The sequence below is a fragment of the Patiria miniata genome, unplaced genomic scaffold (genome assembly GCF_015706575.1).
Source record: "Patiria miniata isolate m_02_andy unplaced genomic scaffold, ASM1570657v1 HiC_scaffold_3, whole genome shotgun sequence".
NCBI lineage: Eukaryota > Metazoa > Echinodermata > Asteroidea > Valvatida > Asterinidae > Patiria > Patiria miniata.
In genome coordinates, this window is record NW_024037069.1 from 34,235,834 (window position 1) to 34,248,457 (window position 12,624).

Sequence of the window (12,624 nt, forward strand, 5' to 3'; positions counted from 1 at the left end):
GAAATTTTGCCCCAGAAAATGAGAAAAACAATGTTTCAGTCCAAAGAAAACCCAGGTTACGGGTCAAATTGGCAAGGGATTTTTCAAAGTGTATAGTAAGTATATACATAGCTCGCTTTAGTACATGGTTAGAACGAATATGGAATGTCACTGACGTTGTTATCGGTTTATGAACCTAGCAGCCTGGAACACTCGATGGTCGAGTGGTCACTGCACTTACAAGCAGGAGGTGTGGGTCAGAGTTTGTAAAGCTTGTAAATTTTGTCTTGTAATTAATGGGCTTTCATGGAATGTGATTTGCAAAAATCTAAACTACATGTGAAACCAGACTACTGTACTTGATAACCAATTTTGGTCTATCCCGAAACAAACACCACCTGTATTTTCTTGATTGGTTATTTTTACGTGCAGATAAACTGAAACGCGTATGTTGCCTCGGTTTTATAAATTAATCAAATTTTAAACACCTTTTGAATACTTTGTTAGATCCTCCTGCACCTCCTCAACCAGCTTCCTTCCCCAAAGAAGCCACTGACACTACCTGGGCGATCGGGCTGATGAAACCCACCACCGGGGGCCAGTTTGTCGAGTAAGTTTATACCATGGACAAAGTGGTACCAAAAGCGAGTAAACTGAAATTGAAACAAAGTTGTTTCCTGTTGTGGTTGAAGAAAAAGTTTATGAGTGAACTTTTGAAAAACTTGAAATTTCAATGATTGAGTTTCGTAGTTTCTGTCGATGAATCACCCCTGAAAGCATCAACCCAAGTTCAGAGTATAAGCTTGATATTGATATTAAATTAACGTAACTACTGCTCAACAAAAAATAAAGTCAAAAAGGTATTAAAATGTCTATTGTTTGGATGTCTGCCACTGAGAAATGAGATTTTGTTTTTGAGTTACACGAAAGTATATGAAAAGAGAGATATCCACCGGTTAAAAATTGATATGTTTTAACTATCTTGGGGATTAATGATTGATATTTCAATACACTGTTTTTTCTTCAGCTCATATGTTGTCCGAGTCAAGAACGTTGGATCAAAGAAAAAGAGAGATGTTCTGGTCCCGAATCGTTTCGAAGATTCACCGAACGACTACATCGCAGCTGAGTTACCTGCTCAGAATACAACGGGCAAGTTTGTTGTCGGTGATACAAAAATGTACGGTGGTTACTATAACGCACCGCTCAAAACAGGCAACAAGTACGAAATTCGTACGGGCTCGGTCAGCAGAGGCAACGAAACGGTAGGTTACGCAGGTATTTTAATTACATTATCTGAAGCTTGATCAGTAATATTTTGTAATTAATGATTCGGCTATTTTTATACTTTATTTTTATATTTAACTCACAGCAAGGCCACGTGTCTTACTCGGATCCCTTGACAGTTTATTTTACAGGTAAATAAAATGTATTTCATTTTAAGTTGTAAGGTTTTCGTGTACGACTAAAATGAAACTTTACCGAAAGCCTTTTTGTCGATTAGATATTAGTTAGGAGAAGTTTGCGGATTCTGAATAGAACGAGCTGTGTAAAGTCGACGTTTCGGTCATTAATCTCCGAGTGTCAGTTGAAGAATGATACAAATATTCCTCATTGAATTTCATTGTCATTCATGCATAATACTACAATATCACTGTTATGTCTCAAATCCAGAACGATGGATTCTCCCATAGCGTTGTGTAGTAGCACTTTGAAGAGTCTGGAAGAGTCCATAAATTTAGTATCTATACTTCAGGACTAACCTTGTGTTTGTCGATCTTTGTTTTGCAGCAAAGAAATTCGAAGTGCCTTCGCAATTTGCCGTGATAGTAGCTGTCGTGCTCGTCGTTGTCATCCTCGCTTTAGGATTTGTCGTTACTTTTGTAGTCTACAAGAGGTAACCATCAAAAACGAAACTTGATTAGAAATATGTCAACAGATCTAAACTAGCTACTAACTGACACCTAACCTGTGTATCATGCTCTATAACAGCAAATCAACAAGCTTGTTATCTTTTGTCACGTATAATTTTGCAACAGTTCTTCTTTAACAAGAAGAAAAGTTGTCAAGCTTTGATCCTCCTCCAAGAATCCCTTTTCCTCTTTGGAATACTTTAGATAATAATATATTTTATGCAATAAAGATACAGGTGGTTTAGGCTATCAATCCATTCAATCAATTTGTTTTATTTGCCTGTCTTTATTGGTGTTTCTTTCGAAGAAGGAGAGCCAGTCGGGAAAAACAACACAGTGATGAATCTGACATTCCACTGAACGCAAAGGCTCCAACTTTGACTCGCGGTAAACCTTCAATTTTTGAGGAGATTTATTTTCTTCATCACTGACAGCACAATTGCAAAACCAAAAATAGTCATTTCTGCTCGTCTTAACATGTATTTTTCTCTACGTGCCTTTTGAAAAACATTTATGTTATATCAAGTTTTTGAACAGGATATATAATAGGTGCAACATAATCCAGTATACTCCAGGTTGAGCTACGTTGAAAATGATATCAGTCAACCCAACAAGTACAAATACATATTTTGACTTCATGTAAATATTTCGCATAAAAATAACTAAAGTATCTAAGAATTTGAATGTGGCGTCTTATATCTTATGTTATCGCATCAAGTTTGAAAGCTTTTTTTAAATGATCCTCAATCTGCAATCAATTTTGAAGACATAAGGTTATTTTGAAGACATAAGGTGACTCTCAAGAGTCACAACGGTATTCACTCTTTGTTTTACTGATGAAAAATATTCAGTTAACAGTAATGTCAACGATGGAGCAGCAGTCAGCGATACACCCCACAGCCATAAATCTAAGTCCCCTCGTAAACCACGCCAGAAGCTGCAGGCCGGGCCAGAACCACCAGAAGAAGAAGAGGGCAAGGAACAGCTGGAATTCGTACCACCACCTACCGTCCGGAAGGAAGAGCTTGCTGAATACATCCGCCAGAAGGAGGCTATGGGTGATTACGGATTCCTAGCAGACTACAAGGTAAATACGCCCTATAAAACCACGCACAACTTGCCTCTTACGAAGTATCCCGATTGAACACTTTTTTCGATCCGATCAAGAGAAAGGAGTCACTTGTCTAGAACTTTATGTCAGCTGAAAGCCATCTGTATAAGACGCAGTGTTTACAATGTAAAGTATCGTGTCTCTATTTTCATCCATTTTGGGGTAAAGCTATTTCAATTTCATTACTGATACATTTCTTTTCTAAAGTATTTATTTTGTTGTGGTAAATTCACACAATTCGCACACTGGACTAATCATGGAAAACCAACTATAACATTAATAAAATAATGAAACATAATTTGTTTTTGTGTACTTCAGTCGCTTTCCGATGGTCAACTATATCCATGGAGAGTGGCAGCGAAACCAGAGAACAGGGCCAAGAACCGATACGTCAATGTCATTGCATGTGTGTATTTCCGTTTATTTTGGTATACATTTGATAACACTGTTGATATCAATGCAGCATTGTTCAAATTGTTGCAACAATGTTCATTGCAATAAAAGTTTACAGTTTAACCATGCAGTCAATTTGGAGGTTTGTAAAGTTTGCAAAAATACGTACATTTAAAGTGGCAATTAATGTAAGCTTGTAAGATAAGGATCATCTCCATCAGATACGATATAAAAACAAATATATCATAGTTTCTCAGAAGCATCGTAGGAAGTGGAGTCAAGTTTTCAGTTCAACATCAATATTGATTTATTCTTTTTCGTTCGCAGATGACCATTCCCGTGTTGTACTTGACCCCTTGGAGGGAGATCCCCATTCAGATTACATCAATGCCTGCTATATCAATGTAAGCCGTTATCTGATGATGAACTCTTTTGAGCTAAGTTAAACACCGATGTGGTATTCCAGCTGACGCAGGTTCAAATCCAGACTTAGTCAGACGTATTGTTCAAACGAAAATTAAATGTCAAATGAAATTATTTCCATCACCTGTTTGAACACAAGATATGAATTAGTACATTTTGCTGCAAAGATTCTTTGACAAATTGTTATCAAATCAATTATCTTGTGGGATGTGAGTTTGTGCGAATTAAAATAAATCAATACGTTTTTTTAATTGCCTTTGCTTTGCAGGGATACAAGACGAAGAACAAGTACGTCGCCAGCCAAGGTAAATGCAGTCGCAAATGTGACGTAATTTTGTCTTGTAGATTGATTTCGGCGTGCATAAAATCGAGTGATGCAACCATCGAATTGTCTACCAAATTATGTAATTTCCGTAATGAAATGATAATAAGCTTGCACATAGTCACAGCTGTTGAAAAAGCAACAACTGTTTTATTACCAAACTGTTTCTTTTCCGAACCCCATAAATGAACAACCAGATGTGACTATACACGGTGCTACTGCGATGTATTAACTAACCCATTGTTATTTACTTTGCAGGAGCCAACAAGGCGTCTATCAAGGACATCTGGCGAATGGTCTGGCAGTTGGGCATCGATAAGATTGTCATGCTAACCAATCCGTTTGAGAACGGCAAGGTAGTGTTGATTTTTATTTTTATTTTATTTTGGTGATTTCGTTATTTAAAATTCAAATTATGCTTAAGTTTATTACCAATAGAAAGATATTGGAAAAGGTAATCTCTAGAAAGATTAAAGCAACCCAAAGGCATTAATCTTGGAAACAAAATAACACAAGAACTACGACAAAGCAACAAGCAACACTTTGTATTTCTCCAGTGATTTGATTTCTAAATTCATCTAAACAAAGGTATCATTTTATCTAACATGGTCAAGCCATTTTATATATTTGTTTCTGTATTCAGAGGAAGTGCCTCCAATACTGGGCTGATACCGGATCTACCACCATCTCAGGCATCGTGGTAACTACAGACAAAGAGGAGGTTTTCCTGGATTATACCATTCGCAACTTCAATATTTATCAGGTAACCTCCAGACTTATTTGGGTCAGGGAGGCTTGGTTCATTTTTGGATTTATCATAATATTTACTTGATGCCGGCGTGGCACAAAGCGTGATCTAAATTATACTTAAGTGTTTTTTTGGGGAGGGGAATTTTAATTGGGTTGTTTATTTTGACAAACAAAAGCAACAATCGTGTCATTATACCCGTACAGTGACACAGTACTGAAATAAACAATAACAAACCAAGACTTAATTTAAAAAGGCTGGATTAATGTTTGAGAAAATCTGAGCACTGAGTTTGTTGAGAAGCATGAATGTTAAATGCAAACTGACTATTCATACAGGTTGGCTGTGAAGAAAGTAACAGATCGGTGAAGCAATTTCACTACACCACCTGGCCCGACATGAAGCCGCCTGAGTACCCAGCACCATTGCTCAACTTCCTGCGATTGGTCAACGGACACCATAACCCGGGACGCACATTGGTGCATTGCAGGTACAGTCGAGTGTATCCAATCATATCAAATTACATTAAACATCCCCCCAAAAAAAAAAAATCGCAAAATTAACTCATAGTAGCAGGGAGATAATTCATATTCCGAATTAGCGAATTTGCAATTTAGGAGATATTTAGTATATTGTTAACATACTTCAGTAAAAAACCTCAACGCTAAAACGCAGAACAATATTTGGTTACATGTTTTATCTAAATGTGTATTGGTATTGGTATAAGCCTTCCTATAATACTGTTTTCGTCAATAGAAATAAACGTGGATCTCAGCAGATGTTTTGACAAACTTATCTATCCAATTGTGGTTTTATCTGATGAAATACGTAAAAACACATTTTTTTGACATTTTTAAATTGATGTTTTAATCTAGTGCCGGAGTTGGACGCACTGGTACATTCATCGCTCTAGATGCGATGCAGCAACAAATGGCGCAGGAAGGACAAGTTGATGTCCTGGGATTCATCTACCAAATGAGACAAAATCGCATCAAGATGGTCCAGACACCGGCAAGTTACCAATATAATACTTTTGAACAAACAAACAGTAACCAAAGTGCATGTAAAAATGAGGAGAAAGTGTTGTGACTTTTGTTTTGGTATACAGCATCGATGGCATGTAGTCTACAGCACCGAAGTTAGAACCTAGACAGAAGATAGAAGTGCTCGTTTCATGAACCAACTTGTTATTGCAGTTTAATCTTGTCATCTAAAACATCGTGCTATTTATTCTGCTAAATACATAAATTGTGAAATGCATCTTTTGTATTCAGGAGCAATATAAGTTCATCTTTGACGCACTTCTGGCTGCCTCTGTGACAGGAGACACGACCTACAGTATTGCAGACTTCCGCCAGAAACTGACGGCTCTGAAAAAGAAGGACAAAGGAGCGAAGGAAACAGGCCTTCAGAAGCAGTTCGCGGTAAGCTAGAAGCCATTTTGGATGTTATGTTTGAGACAATGGGAAGGCGCTCTCTTGAGTCCATAAACTCTTCTGTACTTAACCAAATGTACCCACTTCCAAACACACCTGTGTACAACTTATCTCAGAGGCTATTATACTGTTTTAACTATATACGTGCATCCCTTGATTCCTTCTGCTTGATTTCTGGGGATTTTTTTTTCAATCAGTAAGCACGTAGGTCCCTTTGCCTCCCCTTATAATGCAAATCAATCAAGTGAAAATCACAATTTGCCAAGAAATCATTTTCTCACCCAGCATTTTCTTTTTCAATTCAATTGGGTGTTTTTTTCAGACTTTGATCCAGCTGAGTGACAGGCGAGGTAAAGTCGAAAATATGTCAGGACAGCTCCCTGAGAACAAGGACAAGAACAGATATCCGGATTTTATACCAAGTGAGTCCAAACAATAATTTGAGCGTCTATGCATTTATATCTTTCTGTGTCATGAATGTCGCGACAGGACTACCATTAGCGATCAAGTGATGTCGAAATGGCATTGGTTAACAAACCCGTATGACCAACCCTTAATGGCGCAAAACCTGATGCTTCTCATCATTTAAATGAATCACTTATTTTGGCATTATTACATTTTCCAATGCATCATTGCCACCATCAAAATGACCTATTTGTCACTTCGGGAAGATTTCATCCGTATTCTTTGAACTAATTATTTCATCATGATTGATTGCTTTACAGGTGACCGCTCTCGACCATATCTGTTTACCAGTGTCCAAGAAGATGAAACCAACTACATCAACGCAACCTTCTTGCCAGTAAGTATCTGATTATTTCAGTTAGCACTGAGTACCAAAATTATTCACGACTTCCAATTTTCGACTACTACAATTATAGGAATTTGTATTTTGTTTTAGGGTTGGTTTTTTTCAAGAACCGGTGAAATAAAACACATTGCAATGTTTCGCGGTGAGGCTCAGAAAAAAAGACTTCAACAAATTCAATTGTCGGTAGTTTTAATGTAGTATTAGTCATGTACAGAAATGACAATATTATGTTTTAACAAAATGACATCCCTGTTGAGTTGCGCATAATGGTAAGATTTAACACATTGTTTTTAAATGTGTACACAATATTACTTATTTAAAAAGATTTTCAAATTCTCTTTCCAAAAGGGCTACCGTAAAAAGAGCATGTACATCGGTACGCAGATGCCCATGCCCAACACTGTCACTGATTTTTGGCGCTTGATGTACGACCACAAAGCGACCAGCATTGTGATGCTGAACACCTTTGATGCCAACGACAAGGTATGAAGACAGCTCATGTCAATCTCATTTCCAAAAGTTACGATGGTTTGTTATCATGAAATGTTACTATGGATTATACGAGTAAATATCCCCTTGCATGATCGACTGATATTTAACGATATTTCAGTACGCAGACGGCTTATTAGGGAGACACTTTTTGCTTATAGGGAGACAAAAAGGTATATTAGGGTGATATCCAAGTCCTATTTCTGGACATATTTTTAATGTCGCAAATAGAGCCTAAATCGAATCCTCAGTATGCAAAACCCACATTTATTTAGTGTAGGTTAGGGTTAAGTGTCATGACATTTCAGAATTGTTTCTGCACACGTTCATGCAATGTCTCCCAATTAAATTATAATATTTACTCACTTACCAATTCGCGGCTGGTACGTGATACTTCAGGAGGGTTTGTATACTTAGGGTGCATATCTGTCTTAGGCGATGCAGAAGATTCGTGTGCTCTTGAATGAAATCTCCCTGTACATTTTGGTAACAAAATATTCTCATTTTAGAAATCGAAGACAGGGCTGTTTTCTTTTAATTTAGAAACTATTAGGTGATACGTTGGGTTATCAAGTCATAACCTATTTTCAGAAAACGCTTTAAAAAAAACGCCTGTGATCTTAAACTATTAGGTGATACGTGTTTTTATCAAGTCATAACGATATTTTCAGAAAAGGCTTTAAAAAAACGCCTTTAGATTTAAATGACTCGTGTGTCTTCTGATTATAGACCATGTGTCGCTACTGGCCGGAGGAGGGAACCATTAACTTTGGCAAGCTGTCCGTCGAACTTATCCAGACCAAGCGATCCGACAGTGTGACACGATGCACCTTCACGCTAAGGAACACCAATAACGCGGTATATTACAAAAAAAAAATTGTATCTGCTTACATGATCATCTGCATTTATCCCAAAAGTAACATACCGAATTATTAAGCTTCCTTGGATATGAAAGATTGTATATTGTACTTAAAACACATAGTGAATTTAATCCTGTTTTTGGGAAGAAATTAAGAAATGTTGGTGAATTCCAACCGTCAGTCAATTGAATGATTTTTGTTTCGAAACAAAGATATTAATGGACAAAATCGTGTTTCGTGATCAAAAGGTTGTGCATGGGTTTATACCGTTTTTTTTTAAGTGTATAATCCACTAAGCTCAAACTTCAACAGGTTAGGTTTTAAATATTCTTGTTTGGATTTAGAGTGGTGTTATTTGAAACGAACAAATGCATGAAAAGCAAACTTGCCTATATGCCTTAAATGATATCTGAACTGGTTTTGCATGAATGTTATGTTCCCAGTCCCAAAGCTTGCTAAACATGTTTTAATGCTCTTGGAGAGCACTTAACATTAACTATTCTTAGTATTCTAATAGTATTTGGTTAGGTCAGACCAACCCCTAGTTAGCACTTTGGAGATTGTATCTCTAGTGCAAAGGCAGATTCCTTTTCCCATTCAGCCCTTCAAAAACGCCTGTTCATAAAATGTGGTGATGTAAGGAGGCTAATAAATTGTACTTAGTGGGCAAATTGTTGGTGCTTAGCAAATTTCACGCTATAATGTGATACCCTAATGTGACAAAATTCAAAATTGTTTTTGATAAATATATTACCTCAGTCCAGATGCCAATTACTTCGATTTGCTTAGCAGAAAATATAGCAAAGTAACTTGCCGAGCAAGAATCACCAGAGAAAATTATCACACGCAGAACACATCGCCTGGCCTTTTGGTGGATATTTACTAGTCAAAGCCTTGCAGCTAATGCTTGTGCACATAACAAAACTGAGTTTACATCTTTTACAGTCTGAGGAAGCACGCACCATCATCCAATTCCAATACCACGACTGGCCCTCCGACCAGGAGATACCGAATTCCGTGCCAGGAATGCTGAACCTCATGGATCTCGCTCGAAAGTGGACCGGAGACAAAGGACCTATTGTTGTCCACTGCATGTAAGTCGAACGGGGAATTCTAGATGTGTGAGGAGTATTGTTAAAAAGTATTACATTATTATGTCTGGGTCGCTGGGTCCGGGTTTTTCTTGGCTAGTTCTACATTTATTGATTTTAATCTGTTTCTGTCACGTACCAACCCAGAGGAATTTGGCCAACAAAGCCTATCCGGGTATTTTTAGATCAACCTACTGGCTTAAGACTTAGATAGAATCAAAGCATTCGATATCCCTCGCGGAATTTGGCAACTGTAACGAAAAAAAATGTAGATATGAACCATTTTAATATTGAATATTATTGAAGAGGACTATTGTCTTCAGTACTTGCTTGAATGTGTACAACCAATTAACTCCGAGGTGCATGTCGCCGTAAGTAAATCTTATATTAATCCCTTTTATTGTTTCTTTTAAGGAAATTCCAACCTTGTGTTTTTTATTCTTGTCTAGAATTTATACCTTGTGATAGTATTTTTCTTGAATTATTCCAGATCCTTGTTAAGAGATTATTCTGATTCAAGTTTTCAAGTTATCTGATTCAAGAGTTATTTGACATCTTTAGAATGTTAACAGTTACTCAAGATGACCATCATATATGAAAATGTATGTATTGGTTGTTGTTATGAATTCAATTTGATTGAGTTTTTGTTATTTTCATATTTTCTTTTTGCATTTCTAGGGATGGTCTGGGTATTACTTCTGTGTACTGCACGTTGATGGCGCTGTTGGAACAGTTCAATGTCGAGAAAGCCGTGGACGTGTTCCAAGCAGCTCATCGTCTGCGCATGGTAAACCAAAACATGATGAACTCGCTGGTAAGTATTGTGTCGTGCTCACACTCTCTCTCCAAGGAAGTTACTCTCGATTTACTTTTATTTATGATGTCATACCCACCATCTTACTGGACGTACTTTTAAACATTTATCTGGCAGTGGTAAGACATATCTTTCGGAAATATAGAGGTATAATTGTTAGCTGTACACAAAGTTGTTGGGTATCATTAACTATTTCGACATATTTTTCTTTGAAAAAAGACAGAATACTGCGTTTTTCCTCACTATGTAGTTGTAGTAGACGGCCGTCGTGGTACTCATATTGGGCCTACTCTAGCATTTAATATTCTTCACGCTTACACTTCTCTCATTTGCACACCTTAACACGTTGACTGTTTGTTAATTTCTCGCCTTGAACGGTGAATAGCATTAAGTAGTTGCCTGTTGAGGCTTTCTGCAGTTGACGAGGTTGCCGGTTTTTATTGAAGCAGCCTGTGTAACTAGCTTGACCGCGATGCCCATTCCGCGTTATACATTAACTGTTTCAGTGCCCAAAAAATTGAAAAGTTTAACCCTAAAGTGCCCAACTTCGAGCGTTTTTGTTAATTGTTCAAAATTCTGTAAAAAAAAAAAGTAAATAAGTTTTACTCACTAAATTTGTTGTTGTTGCTCTCTGGTATATTCTGGTATATTGGAAAGTTAATAGCACATAAGACGAAATGAGAGATAGGCACGTGCAGCCGTTCACGACCTCCTTTGTTATGGTGGTCTACATGCGCATGCGTGAAATTCGGGAAAATGGGGCGTTCCAATCACGTCGCGCTTTCGATGATCACAGCATGTTCTCTCGTACCCCCCGCCCTGCAAACAGGACGATGGGAAAAGCTAATCTCGTTGAGCTCTCATTGGATAGATTTCGAGTGAACATTTTGTCCCAACGACTAAAACTAGGACCAGAAAATTTAGGGTGAATTTCAATTGAGTGTATTAAATTCAATTGAGTCCCCTTTTTTCAGCGTACTTAATCATTAAATAGAGTGATTTTTACTCTAAATCGACTAGTCCTTAGTTTCGCTCTCATTCAGAGAGCAGCTGATGAATTTTACCATTTGTTCGTCTTACCAGGACCAATACGTACTGTGTTACGATGTGATTCAGGCCATGCTGGACTCTACTAGCATCTACGAGAACGTCACACTCTCAGCTGGACTGGACTCTACCGCGTAAGGTAGAACGCCAAGGATATCACATTTTTGAAATGTGACTTGTCTCAGTTAGGGACTACACAAAAATGACCATAGTGTACCCACAGAAACTTTAGATAAATTGGGAGATCGTCAGCATTAGGTCTGCATAGCTCAGTCAATACAGCGTTAGCATCTTATTCTAGAGACCACCGGTTCAAAATCCCCTTGGATTCTCCACACATGGTGTATCAAATCTGGTGAAATGGAAGATTTTTAAAAAGTACAGTGTTTATCTCTCCAAAATGTACTGTTCTCGACAGAAACATTAGAAACTAGATTGAGCTATTTGGTGGCCAATTCCCCTCCCATGACTGAGAGTACATTTTGTATGTAACTAAGTGTTACCCGTTTTAGCATATAATATTTTACCCAGAGCTATATATTTTTGTTTTCTCTGTTACAACACAAGCTATAATTTTTGCTAATGCAAGTTGTTAAAGCTATATTCTTGATACAAGTATTAAACAGTTTATTTTGGGATAATTAACGTTATACAGTTTGTTTTCAGGGTCTTTATTTTTGTAAATATTTGATCACGTATTTGGATATAATATTATACGCTGTATAATATTAAGTATAGAAGTATAAAAAAAAGTGTGTGATCAGACTTTTTAGGACGATTTAGGATTTATATTTAACGACTTTTTGTATAAATGACGGGAATAGATTGTCAGAAACTGACAGCCTTGTAAATAATTCACGAGAAAATGTAGAAAAGGTCGTCTTTTGAGGATATTTGTTTTCATTTATTTTTTTATCCATCGATGCTTGTGCACCAAAGGCGAAACTGCTTAACAGACACGAAACGGACTACAAAACAGGCATTAATGGAAGGGCAGCTTAGCTTTTATTAAAATAAACAAACTTGCGGAGTAGAATATTGAGCTATTTACCCAGGGTAACTCCAAAAAGGCACCTAATCATCTTCGCTCGATTTCACAACTTTCAGAATGATATATGTAGTATTTACACAAACCTATCCGCAACACTTCGCGTTTCCTGTACAGAAAGATGTACGTCGCCCAAGCC

General features: G+C 37.3%; 1 protein-coding gene across 1 annotated transcript in view; it reads left to right on the forward strand.

The window, feature by feature from the left end:
• The window catches only part of LOC119736747 (receptor-type tyrosine-protein phosphatase T-like), a 29,893-nt gene extending 18,286 nt beyond the window's left edge, over positions 1–11,607 (forward strand). The window contains exons 18-38 of the mRNA XM_038210758.1: positions 487–589; positions 1,007–1,244; positions 1,352–1,384; positions 1,722–1,876; positions 2,200–2,279; positions 2,744–2,979; positions 3,322–3,409; positions 3,724–3,800; positions 4,088–4,124; positions 4,400–4,497; positions 4,785–4,904; positions 5,228–5,379; positions 5,765–5,900; positions 6,164–6,313; positions 6,648–6,747; positions 7,051–7,127; positions 7,485–7,619; positions 8,355–8,504; positions 9,431–9,579; positions 10,255–10,390; positions 11,474–11,607. Coding sequence (XP_038066686.1) covers positions 487–589; positions 1,007–1,244; positions 1,352–1,384; positions 1,722–1,876; positions 2,200–2,279; positions 2,744–2,979; positions 3,322–3,409; positions 3,724–3,800; positions 4,088–4,124; positions 4,400–4,497; positions 4,785–4,904; positions 5,228–5,379; positions 5,765–5,900; positions 6,164–6,313; positions 6,648–6,747; positions 7,051–7,127; positions 7,485–7,619; positions 8,355–8,504; positions 9,431–9,579; positions 10,255–10,390; positions 11,474–11,575 — 2,552 coding nt within the window. The 3' untranslated portion in view covers positions 11,576–11,607. The remainder of the gene's footprint in view (positions 1–486; positions 590–1,006; positions 1,245–1,351; positions 1,385–1,721; positions 1,877–2,199; positions 2,280–2,743; positions 2,980–3,321; positions 3,410–3,723; positions 3,801–4,087; positions 4,125–4,399; positions 4,498–4,784; positions 4,905–5,227; positions 5,380–5,764; positions 5,901–6,163; positions 6,314–6,647; positions 6,748–7,050; positions 7,128–7,484; positions 7,620–8,354; positions 8,505–9,430; positions 9,580–10,254; positions 10,391–11,473) is intronic.
• Positions 11,608–12,624: the final 1,017 nt, after the last annotated feature.